This window comes from Pongo pygmaeus, chromosome 9 (assembly GCF_028885625.2).
Source record: "Pongo pygmaeus isolate AG05252 chromosome 9, NHGRI_mPonPyg2-v2.0_pri, whole genome shotgun sequence".
Taxonomy (NCBI): domain Eukaryota; kingdom Metazoa; phylum Chordata; class Mammalia; order Primates; family Hominidae; genus Pongo; species Pongo pygmaeus.
The window spans coordinates 95,829,638-95,854,330 of record NC_072382.2 but is presented as its reverse complement, the minus strand read 5'-3'; the positions used below and the strand labels follow the sequence as shown (position 1 = coordinate 95,854,330).

Genomic DNA, 24,693 nt, shown 5'->3' with positions numbered 1-24,693 from the left:
CAGAGCCAGAGCGCGTCACCGTCGCCGCGAGAGACGCCGCGCTGCCCAATAGGCAGAGGCGCTCCCTAGCAGCCTGGTGGGAGCAGAGATATAAAAGTGCTCCAACAAACCCGGAGCTGGCGTGCCGACCGCAGGCTGGTGGCGGGCGGCGCGGTGCTCCGCGGGTCCGGGCTCCCTGGCTCCTCGGGACGGCCTTGCATGCTGTGCGCCCCGCACCCCGGCTGCGCGCTCCGAGCCCAGCGGGAGGGGACGCCCGGCCCGCAGGCTCCCAGGGGAGGGGTGGCTCCTGCAAAATGGTCCCTCACCTCTTGCTGCTTTGTCTCCTCCCCTTGGTGCGAGCCACCGAGCCCCACGAGGGCCGGGCCGACGAGCAGAGCCTGGAGGCGGCCCTGGCCATGCCCAATGCCTCGTACTTCTTCTCCTGGAACAACTACACCTTCTCCGACTGGCAGAACTTTGTGGGCAGGAGGCGCTACGGCGCTGAGTCCCAGAACCCCACGGTGAAAGCCCTGCTCATCGTGGCTTACTCCTTCATCATTGTCTTCTCACTCTTTGGCAACGTCCTGGTCTGTCATGTCATCTTCAAGAACCAGCGAATGCACTCGGCCACCAGCCTCTTCATCGTCAACCTGGCAGTTGCCGACATAATGATCACGCTGCTCAACACACCCTTCACTTTGGTAAGGGGCCCGCTGCCTGCCGCCTCACCTTCTGTCTTCGTCTCCCTTTCCTCTCTCAATTCTCTGGCCTCTCTCTGCCGTTCTGTGTCTCCCTGTGGGTCCCCACTTCTCTCTCCACGTCTCTCTTCCTCCTCATTTCTCCTCTCCTCTGCCTTTGTCTTCCTGTCCTAGTCTCTTTTCTCTCTCCTCTGTCATCTCGGTTCTTGTATCTCTCCTGTTTTTCTTAGTCTTTCTTTCAGTCTCTCTCTGTCTCTGAAGTCTTTCTGTTTGTCTTCTCTGTCTCTATCTGTCAGTGTCCTCATCTTTTTCTTTTTGTCTTTCGGCCTCCCTATTCGTCTGTCTCTGTCTCCTCACCTGTTATCTCTTTTTCTTCTTGTCAGTCTCTCTGTGATTTTATTTTTCTATTCTCTCTCCTCTCCTCTCCTCTCCCCACCTCTCCTCTCTTCCTCTCTCTCCCTTGCCTCACTCTCTGATTCCTTCCCACTTCTTTCTGTCTCATCACCTTATCAGCCAGAGCTTCTGCGGCGGTGGCATTGGGTCAATGGTTTGAGTGTCTGCAGCCAGCTGGAAATGAATGACCATTTCCTGTTTAATCTCACTGGGTCTGGGCTTGCTTGATAATTGAGCAGTAAATCAATGCCCCTGAAATGTCAGCAGAGATGATCAGGTCCCCCTCCCTCTGAATTGCAGCCTATTCAGTGCCCACCTGTACCCATGGGATGCTGCTTTGTGCTACAACTGAAATATCAAACAACTGCTAATTGTTAATGGAACATTAAGTGCGTTTTCCCAGACCACTTATTTAAAGTGCATTTCCCTTCTGTGGGTTGATAATGAGGCTGTGTTTGAGGTCTGCGTTGAGGAAGAAATGAGAGGAGGTGGGCTTGGGCCCCAGAGATCAGGCAGGCTGGGGGCATTTGCACATTGGCAGCTGATGGGATTCTTCCCCAAGCCCTGGCTACTTAGTGCTGGTGGTGTCCCACTGTGACCTGGGAGTGTGGCTCTCATGGATGATTTGGGACTGTAAGGGCGATGACTGAGCAACCATAGTGACAGTTATACTGCATGTTTCTCTAGTGTGTTATATTTTTTCATTTTATGGAATAACTTTGTTATTTGAGTGATTACTAAAGCAATATCTATTAATCCCTCTCTGTCTCTCTCCCTGCTATCTCTCATACACAACCAGATATAACAGACAAGCAAAAAAACACAGGATGAACCCCCACAAGTCCATCACCTGTGTGAACATCCTTCCAAATCTTATATTGAAAAAGTACCCTCACATTCTCTTTCTCGTCCTCACTTATTAGAATATTACTCACATTTTGCAGATGAGAAAACTAGGGCACAGAGAGGTTCAATCCCTTGTCCAAAGCCACCTGTAATTGGCAGAGCCAGGATGAGAATTCCATCCCCTAACTCAAATCCAGAGGTCGGTCCACTAACCAGCCAGCTGGGAGTGAAGGACACTCTTGGACCATGTTCAGCTTCTGCTACTCCAAACCCTGGACTTGTTCTGATCTCCTTTCAGCCTATGTCTAACGTATTGATGGCCGCTCAATATCCCCTTGGCATTACCCAAGGATGAGTGAGCTTTCAAATACTCCCCTCCTCCCTGGGTGTCTCAAAGCACAAGACAACAGCATCCCTGCCACCCGTTGGCACCTCTCTTGGTTTCTGACCTGAGAACCTACAGTGGTGCAGTTGGGCTGTGCTACCTAGGTTGGGAACTGGGAAGCCACAGAACATGGCCTTTTTTGCTGCTGCCCAGAGCCAGGATACAGGGCTGGATCTGCAGCAGACACAAGAAGGGGCAGGGAGGCCATGGATGCGAGGACAGGCTACCCCTGAGAGCTGGCAATACCTGCCCCAGAGGATCTCCTGCAAGAGACAGGATGTCAAGGTCCTCAGAACCCAGCACCCCCTCCAGTGTGAGCCAAAGCAGCTTAGCCTTGAACCTGACCCATCAAGCTGCCCCAATCCAAACTTGGATTACAGTTTATAAGGTTCTGGCAGGTAGGAAAGGGAGAAGGTTGTGGGGAGGGACTTCCAACCCCTTGGCCTACTCAGCACAGGCACCCCCATCGGGAAAGGCATCCCTGCCTTTGCCTGATTGGCAACAATATCCTTCTTCCCCGGTCTCCCTTCCTATCCACTTCATCTACTTCAGTCAGCGTGAAGCCTAGCTCTGATGATGGACAGAAAAGCAGACAATTACTTAACAGTTCCCATGGTAGATAGAGATAGATGCACAGAGAATGTAGTGGAGCCTAGAGAAGGGAGTCTTTCATTCTGACCCATCAGAGTCCCACGAGAGGGTCAAAGGAGACTGCAAAGAATGTGACATTTCAACGGGACCTGACTGAATAGGAATTTCCTGGGTTGAGATGAACACTTAGTGCAGACAGAGGGACCAGGGAGAACAAAGGCATCGAAGCATTAAAGTTCATTTTGTGTTGAGGGAACATTGAGTGACTCAATGAAGCTGGAGCATCAGGAAGCACAGTGGAGGAGTGAGCAGGGGAGGGAGAAGCGGAGGTGGCCAGAAAGAAAGGCGGGGCCAGGGTTTGAAGGGGCCTGGATACTCTGTCCTGAGAGCCAGGATGATTCCAAGCAGGAGGGTGACAACAATATGATTGTGGTTAGCAGAAATGCTGTCAGGAGTGTGAAGGCTGAATTCCAAGGTGACAAACCTGGAGAACTGGAAAAGCTGTTCAGAGGCTATAATAGTCCAAGGGAGAGATAATGGGGTACCCCACAAGGCCCATGGCCTTGGGACTGAAGAAGAGGGAACAGTTTTGAAAACCAGTGAGAGGCAGAACTGGTTGGATTTGGTAATCCCAATATGAAGGGTGAGAAGTTGGAATAGCTGAAGATTTCTAGCTCTATAATGTTACTGAACTGCTCAAAAGCCTCAATGGCTCCTCCCTGCCCTCCGCAAAGAAAGTAACATCCTTGGTCTGTTGTCCTAGTTTCAAGATCTGGCCAGACTTGTCATGACTCTTGTTCACACACTCCAGACAAACCAATCCACTCCTTATTCCCCAAACAAGTCCTGGGATTTCTGATCCAGTGTCAATGCCTTTTGTCCTCATCTCCGCATGTGCAAATCCCTCTTCAGTTCAAATGTCTCATATGTTGTAATAATGGCAGTTGATAGCGTTAAGTACTTGCTGTGTACTAGGCACTGTTGTACCTACTTTACGTGTGTTATCAATCTTGATTGATGTAACAACCATGTGAAAAGGGTTAACCCATTTTACAGATGAGTAAAGTGGGGCTCAGAGGGCCCAATGCCTTGCCCAAGGTCACAGTGATCAGTGGCAAACACTCTGCTGTAAGTCACTAGGTTATACTCCTTCTCTTGGGCCGACTTGCCCTATTTCTATGCCTCTGTGCCTCTGCCCACTCCCATCCCTATCTGGTGGCCCCATTGCCCTTTAATCAGTCTCTACAGAGCACTGATTACTTTCTGTCTTGCACTTGAGTTGAGCCCTCCTCTGCCCTGGCTGCAAACTCCTTAATCAGAATCAATGTTCAGTCTCTCTCAGGCATGGGACGTTACTCACAGGAGCTGCTCAAGTACTAATTGAATGAGTAAATAGTGCTGGGTGATGTGGGATAAGGACCGGGCCTGCTTCTAGGGCCCTACACAGTTTTGGGAGCTTGTCTTCTCTCCCCACACCTGTCCACACCTCTCCAGGTCCCTGGGTGTCCTCCCCAGATGATGACTTGCAAGGCCAGTTTAGCCACGATTTGCCAGCACAGCCCACATGCTGAAAATGTTGTGACAATTCAGATGTGTGTCCCCTACTAGAGTGAACTTGTGTGCACCAAGAATGAATTTTGTTATTGCACAGAAAGATAGCTACTATTTACTTCTAATAATATCTGAACAATCTGCTAGACATTGTGTTTTGCCCTTTACAGACATTTAAAAAATTTAAACCTTATACTAAGCCTATAAGGAATAGATTTTTGAGGGTTTTTTTTTTTTTTTTTTTTGCAAATGAGGAAACAGATTCAGAGAGGTTACCTATCTTGCCCAAGCCCTCACAGTAAGAAACTATTAGAGGTGGGAAGTCCAACTCCAAAGCACGCATCCTTCCCAGGCTCTCCTGGCACCTAATGGAGCCTGGCCCGGAAGCATGATCAGGGTTTGTTGAATTGAATGAATGAAAATGAGTTGTGCTGGAGAAAATCATGTTTACTCCACAATTCAGTATCATAGACAGAAAGAAGGGAGGAGCTGGAGGAATCCTCCTGAGGGCATGCTCCTCGGAGACTTCTGGGGATGGGTGTCAAAGTCAAGGCCTGTCTGTCTCCTAACATCTTTGGGCTCATCTCCAGGTTCGCTTTGTGAACAGCACATGGATATTTGGGAAGGGCATGTGCCATGTCAGCCGCTTTGCCCAGTACTGCTCACTGCACGTCTCAGCACTGACACTGACAGCCATTGCGGTGGATCGCCACCAGGTGAGGGCACCTACCCCTAATGCTCTGCTCTTCCCTCTCTTGCTTCCCTTTCCTGGAAGTTGCAGGGGCTCTGAAGACAGTGTTTTAGCCCAGTTTTCAATGAGTGTGTTTCTCTTCTTATTGATCAACATGAACACATAGGTTAGGGATATTAAGCCCTTTGTCGTAATTTTTTTTTGAGACAGAGTCTCACTCTTGTCGCTCAGGCTGGAGTGCAGTGGCGCCATTTCAACTCATTGCAACCTCCGCCTCCTGGGTTCAAGCAAATCTCCTGCCTCAGCCTCCTGAGTAGCTGGGATTACAGGTGCCTGCCACCACGCTCGGCTAATTTTCGTACTTTTAGTAGAGATAGGGTTTCGCCATGTTGGCCAGGCTGGTCTCGAACTCCTGACCTCAGGTGATCCACCCGCCTCAGCCTCCCAAAGTGCTGGAATTACAGGCATGAGCCACCATGCCCGGCCATTGCTGGCATTTTCTGTCTCAGAAATTAGTGAGCTTGTTTTGAGGATAGGAAAAGCAAACCCGGAAAATCACAAATGAAAGGAGAGAGGAGTAATTGCAGGTCATAGACGAGTGAGAGATGAATATTCACCAATTCAGGCTGTTCAGGCAGAAAACAAGCCAGGATGTCCAGGTGGCAGGAGCAGGCATTGCAGTGGAGCATGGCGGCCTTGGGTCAGGAAGGTATTCTAACAGTTCTGCCCGCATGGGAAGCTCATGGTATATATGGTGAAAGGAACTGACCAGGACATCTAAGTAGGACAGCTTCATGCCAGGCGCCTTTTCCATGCTTACTCAGTGAACTCACGTTGTACGCTTAGATCTATGCTGAATTATAGAATGGAGGCTCAGGAAAGTGCATATGTAGCTTTTCCAAGATCATGTGCCTGTGAATGGTGAAGCTAGGATTAGGACTGAGGTCTGTCTGGCTCCGAGCCCATGTTCCAGTCACTAGACCATGCTGCTCTGAGAAGACTCAAAGGAATCTACAAGGCCAGTATTATGAGGGCCACCAGACACAGAAAGATGAGATTTATTCTGAGTAGCACCATGAGATGCAGCAAGGACCATGGGATAGGAGGCTTCAAAGATGCAGATTCAAAGATACAGTCCAATATGGGAAGAATTCTCTCATAGAAGTGTCTAAAGGTGGACAAACCTGCCTGGGACGTAATGAGTTTCATGTCACCGGCCATATTAGAGCAAAGTGAGGATGACAACTTGATGGAGAGGTATTTGAGGAGATTCCTGCATCTGATAAGGAATGGGACTAGTCAAAATTTGAGATCTCTTTATCTCTGAAATGCCATAATTTTGTAAGAATCAACTCTTAATTTATGTTGCAGATGCTTTAGTGTAAAGTGTGAAAAGTTTGCATATAAATATTTCCTGCCTTTTCTTAACCGTCTCCCTTAATTTAACTAGAAGGACTTCTGATTACTTTTACCTGGCCTGTGCTTACCCCAGATTAACGCAACCGAGCACTGACCATGGGCTAAGGGTGGGTCTGGGGAATGGGGGCAAAGCCTTGCTCGTGTTGACCATGTTACTGCAACATATACCCCAACAAGGGGCTCTGTCCCAAGGCCAACAGAGTCCTTGAGAAGTGCTTGGAGCCTCTGCCCCAGGCTGCCATTCTCTTCAGCAATCTGAACACACGAGTATGAGGGGCAGAGATGGCTGAATCCAGAACGGAGATGTGCTGTCAGCTTCTGAAGCCTCATTGCTTCCTCCCATAAAACCTTGAAAACATTGGGAGGAATAAAAAAAAAAGCTCGGGACACAGCCAGAATGTCCAGTGTGTTCTGGGATGGCATCTAGAGGTGGTGCCAGCTCTTCCTGACCTCTTCACCCAATCCTGGACTAACCTATCCCAAATGCCTTTTTCAAAAAATAATGTTTCTCATCTGAAAATGAGGATGGTTTTAAATCCCTAAGTCTTTACTTAAACCTTTTAGGATAATTGATTAATATACAGTAGCAACTGCAAGATGCATTTCAGCCTGAAGCCTGTAACACTGACTTTATTATAGGTGTGTGAGAGCTGGGCCCTGGTGCAATTTTAGTAATGGCTTTCATAAACATGTTGGGAGTTCCCACATAGGTGTCCGTGCAGCTTCCCAGGATGAGTGATGAGAATGGCCTCTTCCTGTCTGTCAGCCCAGACCCTCTCAGAGTCCATCATAACTTAAGGGGTCTAGAATCATGGGAAGATGAGCTCAGGTCCTGAGGAGGTGGGGGCTGACCATGGGCTTGCTCCTCTCCCAGCCTTGCTGTGGTGCCATGCAAGCAGCTTTCCTCCTGGACCCCTGCCCAGTCCTCTCACTGGACCCTGGTTCAGCCTGAGTATGACCAGCGGGGCAGATGACCTGCCCCGGGTCTCTGAATCCAGATGACCCTTTCTTTCCTCCTCTGGAGGTGGGCTGTTGGATGGGGCATGGCTGGACCTCCTCTCCCCCAGCAGCTACCTGGTGTAGCTCAGGGGCTCAATAATGAACATAAGGGGTGCTTGACTTTATCAATAGGGCCTGCCTTATGTGACAAGTGAGCTGTGCCATCCAGATTTCTTTTTATTTATTTATGTATTTTCGTTTTTTTTTAATATATAGAGACAGGGTCTCACTGTGTTGCCCAGTCTGGTCTAGAACTCCTGGGCTCAAGTGATCCTTCTGTCTCAGACTCCCAAAGTGCTGGGATTACAGGTGTGAGCACCTGCACCTGACCCAGATTTCTGATTTGCTCCAAAACGTCTTCAGTTAGTAATGTGGTTTGCTTGTTTTCCAGGTCATTATGCACCCCCTGAAACCCCGGATCTCAATCACAAAGGGTGTCATCTACATCGCTGTCATCTGGACCATGGCTACGTTCTTTTCACTCCCACATGCTATCTGCCAGAAATTATTTACCTTCAAATACAGGTGAGGTGAATTCATAGGGATCCACCTGGGGACTTGTGTCTTCTCCGAGTCAGTCTCCACCAAGGGATACCTGAGGCCCCGAGGAGCTCACAACTCTGAGTAACTAGTACCTGCCTTACTGAGTCTTTCTCTGGCTCGCTCCCATTCTGTTACCTCCTGGTCCATGCCTGTCCTCTACATTTTGTCTGCTTTCTCTCTTCTTTAGCTTCTCCCTTATTCTCTTTCCGGGTTCTCTGCAAGGACAAAGCAATAATTATCAACATCTGTCACCAGCGTGCCGTACTTACGCAGCCTGAAATCCCAGTCACCAAGGCCTTGTTGAAAAGGAGCAAGGTGTAAACCTCTCACACTATCTACAAAAAAAATCTGCATGCATGCCTGAGCCTGAGGCAGGCTTCTCTACCTCCCCCACCTACCGTGCATGTTGATCATGTGCTCTCACTGAATGAGAACGTCTTTCTTTCAACACTCAGTTTTTTAAAACTTCAACTGGTTCATTAGGTGATCTCCCTGCTGGACTGTCAGTTTGGGAAGAATTGGCCCTGTTTCTTTGTTATCTCAGTGATCTCAACACTTAGCTTACCATCTCCACATAACAAGCTCTTGGGTACATATTTACTGAATGAATGAATGATCTTAGAGTGATTTTTTTTTTTTTTTGAGACAGAGTCTCGTTCTATTGCCCAGACTGGAGTGCAATGGCAGGATCTCAGATCACTGTAACCTCCGCCACCTGGGTTCAAGCAATTCTCCTGCCTCAGCTTCCCAAGTAGCTGGGATTACAGGCACGCACCGTCATACCTAGCTAATTTTTTGTATTTTTAGTAGAGACGGGGTTTCACCATGTTGGCCAGGCTGGTCTCGAACTTCTGATCTCAGGTTATCTGCCCACCTTGGGCTCCCAAAGTGCTGAGATTCCAGGCATGAGCCACCGCACCCGGCCCCATAGAGTGAGTTTTGTCATTTATTGATGGTGGTGGTGGTGGTCACTGGTATGTCTTTTTTTAAAACATTTTTTTATTATACTTTAAATTCTGGGGTACATGTACACAATATGCAGTTTCTGGTATACATGTGCTGTGGTGGTTTGCTACACTCATCAAACCGTCACCTACATTAGGTATTTCTCCTAATGTTGTCCCTCCGCTAGCCCCCCACCTCCTGAAAGGACCCAGTGTGTGATGTTCCCCTCCCTAGGTCCATGCGTTGTCATTGTTAAACTCTCACTTATGAGTGAGAATATGTGGTGTTTGGTTTTCTGTTCTTGTGATAGTTTGCTGAGAATGATGGTTTCCAGCTTCATCCATGTCCCTACAAAGGACATGAACTCATCCTTTTTTATGGCTGCATAGTATTCCATGGTGTATATGTGCCACATTTTCTTTATCCAGTCTATCATTGATGGACATTTGGGTTGGTTCCAAGTCTTTGCTATTGTAAATAGTGCTGCAGTAAACATATGTGTGCATGTGTCTTTATAGTAGAATGATTTATAATCCTTTCGGTATATACCCAATAATGAGATTGCTGGGTCAAATGGTATTTCTAGTTCTAGATCCTTGAGGAATCATCACACTGTCTTCCACAATGGTTGAACTAATTTACACTCCCACCAACAGTGTAAAAGCATTCCTATTTCTCCACATCCTCTCCAGCATCAATTGTTTCCTGACTTTTTAATGATTGCCATTCTAACTGGCGTGAGATGGTATCTCATTGTAATTTTGATTTGCATTTCTCTGATGACAAGTGATGACAAGCATTTTTTCAAATGTCTCTTGGCTGCATAAATGTCTTCTTTTGAGAAGTGTCTGTTCATATCCTTTGCCCACTTGTTGATGGGGTTGTTTCTTTTCTTGTAAATTTGTTTAAGTTCTTTGTAGATCCCAGATATCAGCCCTTTGTCAGATGGATAGATTGCAAAAATTTTGTCCCATTCTGTAGGTTGCCTGTTCACTCTGATTGCTAGTTTCTTTTGCTGTGTAGAAGCTCTTTAGTTTAATTAGATCCCATCTGTCTATTTAGGCTTTTGTTGCCATTGCTTTTGGTGTTTTAGATATGAAGTCTTTGCCCAAGCCTACGTCCTGAATGGTATCCAGGCTTTCTTCTAGGATTTTTATGATCCTAGGTCTTAGTTTAAGTCTTTGATCCATCTTGAGTTGATTTTTGTATAAGGTGTAAAGAAGGAGTCCAGCTTCAGTTTTCTACATATGGCTAGCCAATTTTTCCAACAACATTTATTAAATAGGGAATCTTTCCCCCATTGTGTGTTTGTGTCAGGTTTGTCAAAGATCAGATGGTTGTAGATGTGTGGTGTTATTTCTGAGGGCTCTGTTCCATTCCATTGGTCTATATCTCTGTTTTGGTACCAGCAACATGCTGTTTTGGTTTCTGTAGCCTTGTAGTATAGTTTGAAGTCAGGTAGCATGGTGCCTCCAGCTTTGCTCTTCTTGCCCAGGAATGTCTTGGCAATGCAGGCTCTTTTTTGGTTCCATATGAATTTCAAAGTAGTTTTTTCCAATTCTGTGAAGAAACTCAGTGGTAGCTTGATGGGGATAGCATTGAATCTATAAATTACTTTGAGCAGTATGGCCATTTTCATGATATTGATTCTTCCTATCCATGAGCATGGAATGTGTTTCCATTTGTTTGTCTCTTCTTTTATTTTGTTGAGCAGTGGTTTGTAGTTCTCCTTGAAGAGGTCTTTCAGATCTCTTGTAAGTTGTATTCTTAGGTGTTTTATTCTCTTAGTAGCAATTGTGAATGGGAGTTCACTCATGATTTGGCTCTCTGTCTGTTATTGGTGTATAGGAATGCTTGTGATTTTTGCACATTGATTTTGTATTCTGAGATTTTGCTGAAGTTGCTTAGCTTAAGGAGATTTTGGGCTGAGACGATGGGGTTTTCTAAATATACAATCATGTCATCTGCAAACAGAGACAATTTGACTTCCTCTCTTCCCATTTGAATATCCTTTCTTTCTTTGTGCTGCCTGATTGCCCTGGCCAGAACTTCCAATACTATGTTGAATAGGAGTGGTGAGAGACGGCATCCTTGTTTTATGCTGGTTTCGAAGGGAATGCTTCCAGTTTTTGTCCACTCAGTATGATATTCGCTATGGGTTTCTCATAAATCTTTCTTTTTTTTTTAAAATACTTTAAGTTTTAGGGTAGATGTGCACAACGTGCAGGTTTGTTACATATGTATACATGTGCCATGTTGGTGTGCTGCACCCATTAACTCATCATTTACATTAGGTATATCTCCTAATGCTATCCTTCCCCCTTCCCCCCACCCCACAACAGGCCCTGGTGTGTGATGTTCCCCTTTCTGTGTCCATGTGTTCTCATTGTTCAGTTCCCAACTATGAGTGAGAACATGCGGTGTTTGGTTTTTTGTCCTTGTGATAGTTTGCTGAGAATGATAGTTTCCAGCTTCATCCATGTCCCTGCAAAGGACATGAACTCATTACTTTTTATGGCTGCATAGTATTCCATGGTGTATATGTGCCACATTTTCTTAATCCAGTCTATCATTGTTGGACATTTGGGTTGGTTCCAAGTCTTTGCTATTGTGAATAGTGCCGCAATAATCATACGTCTGCATGTGTCTTTATAGCAGCAGGATTTATAATCCTTTGGGTATATACCCAGGAATAGGATGGCTGGGTCAAATGGTATTTCTAGTTTTAGATCCCTGAGGAATCGCCACACTGACTTCCACAATGGTTGAACTAGTTTACGGTCCCACCAACAGTGTAAAAGTGTTCCTGTTTCTCCACATCCTCTCCAGCACCTGTTGTTTGCTGACTTTTTACTGATCGCCATTCTAACTGGTGTGAGATGGTATCTCATTGTGGTTTTGATTTGCATTTCTCTGATGGCCAGTGATGATGAGCATTTTTTCATCTGTTGGCTGCATAAATGTGTTCTTTTAAGAAGTGTCTGTTCATATCCTTCGCCCACTTGTTGATGGGGTTGTTTTTTTCTTGTAAATTTGTTTGAGTTCTTTGTAGATTCTGGATGTTAGCCCTTTGTCAGATGAGTAGATTGCAAAAATTTTCTCCCATTCTGTAGGTTACCTCTTCACTCTGATGGTAGTTTCTTTTGCTGTGCAGAAGCTCTTTAGTTTAATGAGATCCCATTTGTCAATTTTGGCTTTTGTTGCCATTGCTTTTGGTGTTTTAGACATGAAGTCCTTGCCCATGCCTATGTCCTGAATGGTATTGCCTAAGTTTTCTTCTAGGGTTTTTATGGTTTTAGGTCTAACATTTAAGTCTTTAATCCATCTGGAATTAATTTTTGTATAAGGTGTAAGGAAGGGATCCAGTTTCAGCTTTCTACATATGGCTAGGCAATTTTCCCAGCACCATTTATTAAATAGGGAATCCTTTCCCCATTGCTTGTTTTTCTCAGGTTTATCAAGGTTCAGATAGTTGTAGATATGTGGCATTATTTCTGAGGGCTCTGTTCTGCTCCATTGATCTATATCTCTGTTTTGGTAGCAGTACCATGCTGTTTTGGTTACTGTAGCCTTGCAGTATAGTTTGAAGTCAGGTAGCGTGATGCCTCCAGCTTTGTTCTTTTGGCTTAGGATTGACTTGGCGATGTGGGCTCTTTTTTGGTTCCATATGAACTTTAAAGTAGTTTTTCCAGTTCTGTGAAGAAAGTCATTGGTAGCTTGATGGGGATGGCATTCAATGTATAAATTACCTTGGGCAGTATGGCCATTTTCACAATATTGATTCTTCCCACCCATGAGCATGGAATGTTCTTCCATTTGTTTGTATCCTCTTTTATTTCATTGAGCAGTGGTTTGTAGTTCTCCTTGAAGAGGTCCTTCACATCCCTGTAAGTTGGATTCTTAGGTATTTTATTCTCTTAGTAGCAATTGTGAATGGGAGTTCACTCATGATTTGGCTCTCTGTTTGTCTGTTATTGGTGTATAAGAATGCTTGTGATTTTTGCACATTGGTTTTGTATTCTGAGACTTTGCTGAATCAACTTAAGGAGATTTTGGGCTGAGACGATGGGGTTTTCTAGATACACAATCATGTCATCTGCAAACAGGGACAATTTGACTTCCTCTTTTCCTAATTGAATACCCTTGATTTCCTTCTCCTGCCTGATTGCCCTGGCCAGAACTTCCAACACTATGTTGAATAGGAGTGGTGAGAGAGGGCATCCCTGTCTTGTGGCAGTTTTTAAAGGGAATGCTTCCAGTTTTTGCCCGTTCAGTATGATATTGGCTGTGGGTTTGTCATAGATAGCTCTTATTATTTTGGTATACGTCCCATCAATACCTAATTTATTGGGTTTTTAGCATGAAGGGTTGTTGAATTTTGTCAAAGGCCTTTTCTGCATCTATTGAGATAATCATGTGGTTTTTGTCATTGGTTCTGTTTATGTGCTGGATTATGTTTATTGATTTGCATATGTTGAAGCAGCCTTGCATCCCAGGGATGAAGGCCACTTGATCATGGTGGATAAGCTTTTTGATGTGCTGCTGGATTCGGTTTGCCAGTATTTTATTGAGGATTTTTGCATTGATGTTCATCAGGGATATTGGTCTAAAATTCTCTTTTTTTGTTGTGTCTCTGCCAGTCTTTGGTATCAGGACGATGCTGACCTCATAAAATGAGTAAGGGAGGATACCGTCTTTTTCTATTGATTGGAATAGTTTCAGAAGGAATGGTCCCAGCTCCTCCTTGTACCTCTGGTAGAATTCGGCTGTGAATCCGTCTGGTCCTGGACTTTTTTTGGTTGGTAGGGTATTAATTATTGCCTGAATTTCAGAGCCTGTTATTGGTCTATTCAGAGATTCAACTTCTTCCTGGTTTAGTCTTGGGAGGGTGTATGTGTTGAGGAATTTATCCATTTCTTCCAGATTTTCTAGTTTATTTGCATAGAGGTGTTTATAGTATTCTCTGATGGTAGTTTGTATTTCTGTGGGATCAGTGGCGATATCTGCTTTATCATTTTTTATTGCATCTATTTGATTCTTCTCTCTTTTTTTCTTTATTAGTTTTGCTAGCGGTCTGTCAATTTTGTTGATCTTTTCAAAAAACCAGCTCCTGGATTCATTGATTTTTTGAAGGGTTTTTTGTGTCTCTATCTCCTTCAGTTCTGCTCTGATCTTAGTTATTTTTTGCCTTCTGCTAGCTTTTGAATGTGTTTGCTCTTGCTTTTCTAGTTCTTTTAATTGTGATGTTAGGGTGTCAATTTTAGATCTTTCCTGCTTTCTCTTGTGGGCATTTAGTGCTATAAATTTCCGTCTACACACTGTTTTAAATGTGTCCCAGAGATTGTGGTATGTTGTGTCTTTGTTCTCTTTGGTTTCAAGGAACATCTTTATTTCTGCCTTCATTTCCTTATGTACCCAGTAGTCATTCAGGAGCAGGTTGTTCAGTTTCCATGTAGTTGAGCGGTTTTGAGTGAGTTTCTTAATCCTGAGATCTAGTTTGATTGCACTGTGTTCTGAGAGACAGTTTGTTATAATTTCTGTTCTTTTACATTTGCTGAGGAGTGCTTTACTTCCAACTATGTGGTCAATTTTGGAATAAGTGCAATGTGGTGCTGAGAAGAATGTATATTCTGTTGATGTGGGGTGGCGAGTTCTGTAGATGTCTATTAGGTCTGCTTGGTGTAGAGCTGAGTTCAATTCCTGGATATCCTTGTTAACTTTCTGTCTCATTGGTCTGTCTAATGTTGACAACGTGGTGTTAAAGTCTCCCATTATTATTGTGTGGGAGTCTAAGTCTGATTGTAGGTCACTCAGGACTTGCTTTATGAATCTGAGTGCTTCTGTATTGGGTGCATATATATTTAGGATAGTTAGCTCTTCTTGTTGAGTTGATCCCTTTACCATTATGGAATGACCTTTTTTTTAAAGTCTGTTTTATCCTAGACTAGGATTGCAACCACTGCCTTTTTTTGTTTTACATTTGCTTGGTAGATCTTCCTCCATCCCTTTATTTTGAGCCTAGGTGTGTCTCTGCACGTGAGATGGGTTTCCTGAATACAACACACTGATGGGACTTGACTCTTTATCCAATTTGCCAGCCTGTGTCTTTTAATTGGAGCATTTAGCCCATTTACATTTAGGGTTAATATTGTTATGTGTGAATTTGATCCTGTCATTATGATGTTAGCTGGTTATTTTGCTCGTTAGTTGATGCAGTTTCTTCCTAGCCTTGATGGTCTTTACAATTTGGCATGTTTTTGCAGTGGCTGGTACCAGTTGTTCCTTTCCATGTTTAGTGCTTCCTTCAGGAGCTCTTGTAGGGCAGGCCTGGTGGTGAAAGAGTCTCTCAGCATTTGCTTGTCTGTAAAGAATTTTATTTCTCCTTCAGTTATGAAGCTTAGTTTGGCTGGATATGAAATTTTGGGTTGAAAATTCTTTTCTTTAAGAATGTTGAATATTGGCCCCCACTCTCTTCTGGCTTGTAGAGTTTCTGCCGAGAGATCCGCTGTTAGTCTGAGGGGCTTTCCTTTGTGGGTAACCCGACCTTTTTCTCTGGCTGCCCTTAACATTTTTTCCTTCATTTCAACTTTGGTGAATCTGACAATTATGTGTCTTGGAGTTGCTCTTCTCGAGGAGTATCTTTGTGGCATTCTCTGTATTTCTTGAATTTGAATGTTGACCTGCCTTGCTAGATTGGGGAAGTTCTTCTGGATAATATCCTGCAGAGTGTTTTCCTACTTGGTTCCATTCTCTCCATCACTTTCAGGTACACCAATCAGATGTAGATTTGGTCTTTTCACGTATTCCCATATTTCTTGGAGGCTTTGTTCATTTCTTTTTATTCATTTTTCTCTAAACTTCTCTTCTTGCTTCATTTCATTCATTTGATCTTCCATCACTGATACCCTTTCTCCCAGTTGATCGAATCGGCTACTGAAGCTTGTGCATTCATCACGTAGTTCTTGTGTCATGGTTTTCAGCTTCATCAGGTCCTTTAAGGACTTCTCAGCATTGGTTTTTCTAGTTAGCCATTAGTCTAATCTTTTTTCAAGGTTTTTAACTTCTTTGCCATGGGTTCGAACTTCCCCCTTTAGCTCGGAGAAGTTTGATCGTCTGAAGCCTTCTTCTCTCAGCTCATCAAAGTCATTCTCCATCTAGCTTTTTTCCATTGCTGGTGAGGAGCTGCGTTCCTTTGGAGGAGGAGAGGTGCTCTGATTTTTAGAATTTTCAGTTTTTCTGCTCTGTTTTTTCCCCATCTTTGTGGTTTTATCTACCTTTGGTCTTTGATGATGGTGACATACAGATGGGGTTTTGGTGTGGATGTCCTTTCTGTTTGTTAGTTTTCCTTCTAACAGTCAGGACCCTCAGCTCAGGTCTGTTGGAGTTTGCCGGAGATTCACTCCAGACCCTGTTTGCCTGGGTATCAGCAGCGGAGGCTGCAGAACAGCAAATATTGGTGAACATCAAATGTTGCTCTCTGATCATTCCTCTGGAAGTTTTGTCTCAGAGGAGTACCCGTCCATGTGAGGTGTCAGTCTGCCCCTACTGGGGGATGCCTCCCAGTTAGGCTACTTGGGGTTCAAGGACCCACTTGAGGAGGCAGTCTGTCCATTCTCAGATCTCAAGCTGCATGCTGGGAGAACCACTACTGTCTTCCAAGCTGTCAGACAGGGACATTTAAGTCTGCAGAGGTTTCTACTGCCTTTTGTTTGGCTATGCCCTGCCCCCAGAGGTGGAGTCTACAGAGACAGGCAGGCCTCCTTGAGCTGCGGTGAGCTTCACCCAATTCAAGCTTCCTGGCCGCTTTGTTTACCTACTCAAGTCTCAGCAATGGCGGGCGCCCCTCCCCCAGCCTCGCTGCCGCCTTGCAGTTTGATCTCAGACTGCTGTGCTAGCAATGAGCCAGGCTTCGTGGGCGTAGGACCCTCTGAGCCAGGCGTGGGATATAATCTCCTGGTGTGCCATTTGCTAAGACCATTGGAAAAGCACAGTATTAGGGTGGGAGTGACCCGATTTTCCAGGTGCCGTCTGTCACCCCTTTCCTTGGCTAGGAAAGGGAATTCCCTGACCCCTTGTGCTTCCCGGGTGAGAAGATGCCTCGCCCTGCTTTGGCTCATGCTTGGTGTGCTGCACCCACTGTCCTGCACCCACTGTCCAACAATCCCCTGTGAGATGAACCCGGTACCTCTCTTGGAAATGCAGAAATCATTTGTCTTCTGTGTCGCTCACACTGGGAGCTGTAGACTGGAGCTGTTCCTATTCGGCCATCTTGGAACCGCCCCATAAGTAGTTCTTATTACTTTGAGATACGTTCCATCAATACCCAGTTTATTGAGAGTTTTTAGCATGAAGGGGTGCTGAATTTTGTTGAAGGCCTTTTCTGCATCTATTGAGATAATCGTGGTTTTTGTCATTGGTTCTGTTTATGTGATGCATTATATTTATTGATTTGCATATGTTGAACCAGCCTTGCATCCCAGGGATGAAGGCGACTTGATCATGTTGGATAAGCTTTTTGATGTGCTGCTGGATTCGGTTTGCCAGTATTTTATTGAGGATTTTCACATTCATGTTCCTCAGGGATATTGGCCTGAAATTTTCTTTCTTTTGTTGTGTCTTTGCCAGGTTTTGGTATCAGCGTGATGCTGGCCTAATAAAATTAGTTAAGGAGGATTCCTTCTTTTTCTATTGTTTGGAATAGTTTCAGAAGGAATGGTACCAGCTCCTGTTTGTGCCTCTGATAGAATCTGGCTGTGAATCCGTCTGGTCCTGGAGTTTTTTTGGTTGGTAGGCTATTAATGACTGCCTCAATTTCAGAACTTGTTAGTGGTTTATTCAGGGATTTGACTTCTTCCTGGTTTAGACTTGGGAGGATATATGTGTCCAGGAATTATCCATTTCTTCTAGATTTTCTAGTTTATTTGTATAAAGGTGTTTATAGTATTCTGTAATGGGAGTTTGTATTTCTGTGGGATCAGTGGTGATATCCCCTTTATCATTTTTTATTGCATCTATTTGATTCTTCTCTCTTTTCTTCTTTATTAGTCTTGCTAGTGGTCTATCAAGTTTGTTGATCTTTTCAAAAAACCCGCTCCTGGATTCGTTGATTTTTTTGAAGGGTTTTTTGTCTCTATCTCCATCAGTTCTGCTCTGATCTTTGTTATTTCTTGCCTTCTGCTAGCTTTTGAATTTGTTTGCTGTTGCTTCTTGAGTTCTTTTAATTTTGATGTTAAGGTGTCAATTTTAGATCTTTCTGGCTTTCTCTTGTGGGCACTTAGTGCTATAAATTTCCCTCTATACACTGCTTTAAATGTGTCCCAGAGATTCTGGTACGTTGTGTCTTCATTCTCCTTGGTTTCAAAGAGCATCTTTATTTCTACCTTCATATCGTTATTTACTCAGTAGTCATTTCCTAGCTGGCTGTTCAGTTTCCATGTAGTTGTGTGGTTTTGAGTGAGTTTCTTTTTTTTTTTTCTTTTTTTGTTTGAGACGGAGTCTCACTCTGTCGCCCAGGCTGGAGTGCAGTGGTGTGATCTCAGCTCACTGCAAGCTCCGCCTCTCCTCCCTCAGCCTCCCAAGTAGCTGGGACTACAGGCGCCCGCTACCAAGCCTGGCTAATTTTTTTTTTTTTGTATTTTTAGTAGAGACAGGGTTTCACCATGTTAGCCGGGATGGTCTTGATCTCCTGACCTCATGATCCGCCCGCCTCGGCCTCCCAAAGTGCTAAGATTACAGGCGTGAGCCACCGTGCCTGGCCTTGAGTGAGTTTCTTAATCCCGAGTTCTAGTTTGATTGCACTGTGCTCTGAGAGACTGTTATGATTTCCGTTCTTTTACATTTGCTGAGGAGTGTTTTATTTCCAATTATGTGGTCAATTTTAGAATAAGTGTGATGAGGTACTGAGAAGAATGTATATTCTGTTGATTTGGGGTGGAGAGTTCTGCAGATGTCTATTAGGTCCATTTGGTCCAGAGCTGAGTTCAAGTGCTGAATATCCTTGTTAATTTTCTGTCTCATTGATCTGTCTAATATTGACAGTGGGGTGGTAAAGTCTCCCACTATTATTGTGTGAGAGTCTGAGCCTCTTTGTAGGTCTCTGAGAACTTACTTTATGAATCTGGGTGCTTCTGTATTGGGTGCATATATATTTAGGATAATTAGCTTTTCTTGCTGCATTGATCCCTTTACCATTATGTAATGTCCTTCTATGTCTCCTTTGATATTTGTTGGCTTGAAGTCTGTTTTATCAGAGATTACGATTGTAACTCCTGCTTTTTTTTTTTTTTTTTTTTTTTTGAGATGGAGTTTCACTCTTGTTGCCCATGCTGGAGTACAATGGCACAATCTTGGCTCAACGCAACCTCTGCCTCCTGGGTTCTCCTGCCTCAGCCTCCCAAGTAGCTGGGATTATAGGCATGTGCCACCATGCCCGGCTAATTTTGTATTTTTAGTAGAAACAGGGTTTCTCCATGTTGGTCAGGCTGGTCTTGAACTCCCGACCTCAGGTGATCTGCCCGTCTCAGCCTCACAAAGTGCTGGGATTACAGGCATGAACCACCGTGCCGGGCTTCATTTGTTGGGTTAGATGAGCTTCCTTAGAGACAGGTTTTGCGATAAAGGCAGGTACACCTGCAAGTGGCTAATTGAGGCAGTGCTCCCAGGAGCAATGGGAAAGAGAGTGGCAGAGGCTGGACAGGGACCAGGGAGAGACTAAGCAAGGGTATGATTTCAGGGGAAGCTGCCCCTGCCCCACAGGAGGCTCTGGAGCAGACTGAAAATGCAGAGTTTGCCTCACCTTGAGGCCAGGTAACTGGGCTTTCCTATTTCTCCGTCTCTCAGTCTTTTGTTACAGGTCTTTCCTAGGAAAATTGGAAACTTCCGGCCAGTTATGGCTGTAGTGAATCGTGGGAAGGGCCTTGAGTGGCCTTAGGGGAGTCCTAGCCACCTAGAAGATCACAGGTGCCAGCTGTTTCTTGCTGGGGGGTTGGTTCTCCAGACTGGCAAGGGGGCTCTGCAGGGATCCAGGGAGTGTCTGCCACAGGAGCCATGTGCCACCCCACCTGCAGCACACACACACACACACACACACACACACACATACTCCTGTGACAAAAGCAGGGTCAAGAGAAACAAGTCCGGAAGGCGGATTTCAACTAATTTATAAAGGCCTCCTCCAGGAATTCTAGGACATTGAAATGAATCACATACCCAGGCCCCCCAGCATCCAGGCTGCCGTTCTACCTTTCCACATGGAGGACTTTTTCCCCCGCTAACAAAAGCAAAGGAAGTTTCCTCTCTCTTTTGTTAGTGATGACCACCAGGACATAGAACTAGAGCACCAAGCCACATGGATATTCCTAAAAAGACTGAAGAGGACCGGGGTATATTCCATATAAAATAAATACTTGTTCTATGAGTGGCTGAAGGGATGTTAGTTCAGGCTTTACCACTCATAAGCTCAAGATCCATCATTTCTTTTCTTTATGCCTTAGTTTTCCCTTTAAAATGGGGAAGTAGCACAATGGGAAATTCTAGGATTTCATCAAGGATGAGTTAGTTTTCAACCTGGGAACATGAGCATTTCATTCATTTATTCAACAAATATTTATTGGGTCTCTACTGTGGGCTAGGAATTGCACAAGATTAAGAGAACACAGAGAAATTCAGGTGTATTATTTACCTCTACGCAATTCCCAGCCTAGTGGGGGAGGCAGAAATCAGATAATTAGGCTACAGCATCAGATAATCAGATAATTAGGCTACAGCATCAAAAGTGCTATATTAGATGGATGTACCAGGAGCCCAGTGGAAGATGTACCAGAGGCCAGTGCTTCTTGGGATGAAGCCTTTCCACACTAATATCTCCTTTCTGTTACCTCTCTCCCCCTCCCCACTTCCTGCCCCCAGTGAGGACATTGTGCGCTCCCTCTGCCTGCCAGACTTCCCTGAGCCAGCTGACCTCTTCTGGAAGTACCTGGACTTGGCCACCTTCATCCTGCTGTACATCCTGCCCCTCCTTATCATCTCTGTGGCCTACGCTCGTGTGGCCAAGAAACTGTGGCTGTGTAACATGATTGGCGATGTGACCACGGAGCAGTACCTTGCCCTGCGGCGCAAAAAGAAGAAGACCATCAAGATGTTGATGCTGGTGGTGGTCCTCTTTGCCCTCTGCTGGTTCCCCCTCAACTGCTACGTCCTCCTCCTGTCCAGCAAGGTCATCCGCACCAACAATGCCCTCTACTTTGCCTTCCACTGGTTTGCCATGAGCAGCACCTGCTATAACCCCTTCATATACTGCTGGCTGAACGAGAACTTCAGGATTGAGCTAAAGGCATTACTGAGCATGTGTCAAAGACCTCCCAAGCCTCAGGAGGACAGGCCACCCTCCCCGGTTCCTTCCTTCAGGGTGGCCTGGACAGAGAAGAATGATGGCCAGAGGGCTCCCCTTGCCAATAACCTCCTGCCCACCTCCCACCTCCAGTCTGGGAAGACAGACCTGTCATCTGTGGAACCCATTGTGACGATGAGTTAGAGGAGGTTGGGAAGAGGGAGTGGGAGGGGTCTGTCTCCACCTGAGGCAGGGAAAGAGAGCCTGTTCTCACACATGATCTTCAGAGTGCTGGAAACACACTCCTGCAGAAGCTGTAGGACTCTTGAATTCCTAGGAAACTGTCCAGCCTCCTAGCCCAATGTGATGTGAAAACTAAAAGGCACCACCAACTAGATGTGTGTTCATAAATTCCCATCTAAGAAACACTGGGAGGCACGGCAGCCTGGATCTCTGAGGAAGAGGAGCAAGGACAACTTTGGCCCAGATGAGGGCTGAATCATTCAACTGCCTCCATCTGTGGGGCAGCTGCTGCCTTACAGCCCTTCCTACTGCTGAGCATCCCGAAGGGAGACCTAAATCATACGTTGGGTGTGGTGACCCAGATGCACAGAGCTCTGTTTGAAACAGGTACACGGGCCAGGGAAATGCCAGCAAGCCAAAGCGGGCGTGGAGATTTTTATGCCTCACTTTCTGGAGTCACTGGGCCATGATGAATCATAAGTCTTCAGTGGCCTAGCAATATCCAGACAAGAAAGGACCAACTTGGGTTCCTTAAAACAAAGGGAAATTATTATTGCCACTCAGAAAAATTCAGAAAAGCACACACACACACACACACACACACACACACAAAATCACTCTCTTATCCCATCCATTTGTGATAACATCTGTGAACATGCTGTGGCTCTATTTGCAACATTTTCCTTTGTATGTGTGACTGTGTGCATGTGTGCATGACCTTTTTTTTTCTTTTTTTTTTTTTTTGAGATGGAGTCTCACTCTGTCACCCAGGTTGGAGTTCAGTGGCACGATCTCGGCTCACTGGAAGCTCTGCCTCCCAGGTTCATGCCATTCTCCTGCCTCAGCCTCCCTAGTAACCGGGACTACAGGCGCCCACCACCATGCCCAGCTAATCTTTTGTATTTTTAGTAGAGACGGAGTTTCACCGTGTTAGCCAGGATGGTCTCGATCTCCTGACCTCGTGATCCACCTGCCTAGGCCTCCCAAAGTGTTGGGATTACAGGCGTGAGCCACCGCGCCCGGCCCTTTTTTTTCATTTATACTTTTTCATTTAGATTGTAATGATTAACAGAAACACGGGTACCTTTCCCAGGGGTGTCCACCAGAAGAGTTGAAGAAGAGGTGAGAAGAACCCAAGGTGAAGCCTGTCACCACGCAGACAGAACTGCCCCCTATTGTAGACAGTGGTGGGAAGGGCCTGGCTCACATGCCCCTCCTTAGAGGCAGCCTCAAGATGAACCAGGGAATCAGACACAACCAGGAGGCATGATTCCTTCTCTCCTGCAATTGCACAAAAACAAGTGGTGGTGAAACATTGCTCTGTTTTCACAAGAGATGAGGGAGCAGGCTTTCCAATATGCTGGAAGTCATTGTGCTTAGACACCTCATCCTCCCAAGGTGTCTAGAAAGGCCATTTAGCTGTGTTGTCTGAATAATGAGGGTTTTTTCACACCATTTCTCAAAAGGAGATTTGCTGTCAACATCATTTTAGTGGTTCAGGTGTCACTTTCACTTACAGAAACTTATGCATCCTTAAGAAACCTCAATTCTTAAGGGTCTAACTTGCCAGAGAAATCTCATTCCAGGGACTGATTGTTTTTATCACCTTCTGTCTGGTCCTGAGTGACTCACTGTGTCACCCAGAAAAGAGACCTGTCAGGCAGAATCGAGCTTAATTCACCTGCTCTAAACAATTGCTACTGACACACTGCTTTTAGGTTTTCTTCTAGCACCAGATAAACTCTGAAAGCAAAGCATGGATATGAGCTCAGTAGGAAACCAAGGTTTGAGGGAGAAAGAGTTTGTCACTTAGACCTCTTGGCCGTTAACTGAAGCTGAACTTGGTCACATCATGTGCTTCCCTGTAATGAACTATGAGGGTTCTTTATCCTAGTTTCTATTTATGAAGATGGTTGAAAATTTTCAAGACACAAGATTTTGAAAACTCACTTACTGAATTATGGGCAAAACCATGACTTTCATTGGGTAGACAGAGTCTTCTAAGCCCACAGGGATCCCCAGATAGATTTTTCAGGACAAATGGCTCATGTGCCTGTACTTATTGTCTCTGTGGTGTGTCAAGAAGTAGCTAATGGTTTCATCTGAAAGCTGCCATAGAAATTCTATGAACCGGAATGAGACAAGGCAGCAGGCATACAGAAGGTTTGTTTTGCTCTGGGAAGCATGGAGGATGTTGCACTTCACTCCTTTCTGAGGATGTCTAGGAATACAGAAGCTCCTTGACTTACATCTCAATAAACCCATCGTAAGTCCAAAATATTGGAAGTCGAAAATGCATTGAATACACCCAACCTACTGAACATCGTAGCTTAGCCAAGCCTACCTTAAATGCTCTGAGAACACTTATATTAGCCTACAGTTGGGAAAAATCATTTAACACACAGCCTATCTTGTAATGAAGTATGGAATATCTCATGTAATTTATTGAATACTGTACTGAAAGTGAAAACCAGAATGGTTGTATGGATATGCAAAGTATGGTTTCTACTGAATGTGTATTGATTTCGCATCATCATAACATTTTTAAAAATCCTAAGTTGAACCATTGTTAGTCAGGGACCTTCAGTACTGCCAAGTCCCAGAGAAAACCCTTTTACTCTGGGGAGCACCCACTGATGGCTCATTAGATCTGTCCCTTCCCCGAGATCCCTGTGTGACTTTGAGCAAAAAGTGACTTGTATTTGTGAATGTAAAATTTGTGAAACTTGAGTTTTTCCAATGTGCTGTAAAGTGTTTTATTGTAAATTGCTCACCTCAATAAAATTTACTTCAGGTGTGTGGACTGTGCCTCTTGGACTTGCAATTATGTCACAACTGGTAACCTTTAAAATGGGGTCAGCAGGGATTAGAGGAAGGGAGCATGAAGAGTATCTATTCAACCCTGCATTTTACAGATGCTGAGATTCAAGCCCTCACAAATTAAATAGCCAGTTGAGGAACCTCTGCCTCTTTGTCTAGTGTTTCTTCCATTGATCAGCTGCCCAAGTTCCCTCTTTTGTAGTTACAAATCTGTGCTGCATGTTTTAACCTGGGACTCCATCTGTTCCTCAGTGACTCAGGA

At 45.0% G+C, this 24,693-nt stretch overlaps 1 protein-coding gene across 2 annotated transcripts; it reads left to right on the top strand.

Annotated features, from left to right (window-relative positions):
• Positions 1-24,457, top strand: GPR83 (G protein-coupled receptor 83). 2 transcript variants are annotated; one of them, XM_054439349.2, is made up of 4 exons: positions 1-680; positions 5,034-5,159; positions 7,944-8,077; positions 20,948-24,456. In XM_054439349.2, exons 1-4 carry the CDS (start codon positions 294-296, stop codon positions 21,570-21,572), a joined length of 1,272 nt encoding a protein of 423 aa, XP_054295324.1. In that variant the 5' UTR covers positions 1-293; the 3' UTR covers positions 21,573-24,456. The 2 variants fall into 2 exon arrangements, with proteins under 2 accessions (XP_054295324.1, XP_054295325.1); XM_054439350.2 differs by lacking the exon at positions 5,034-5,159 and having other exon boundaries at positions 20,948-24,457.
• The last annotated feature ends 236 nt before the right edge of the window (positions 24,458-24,693 follow it).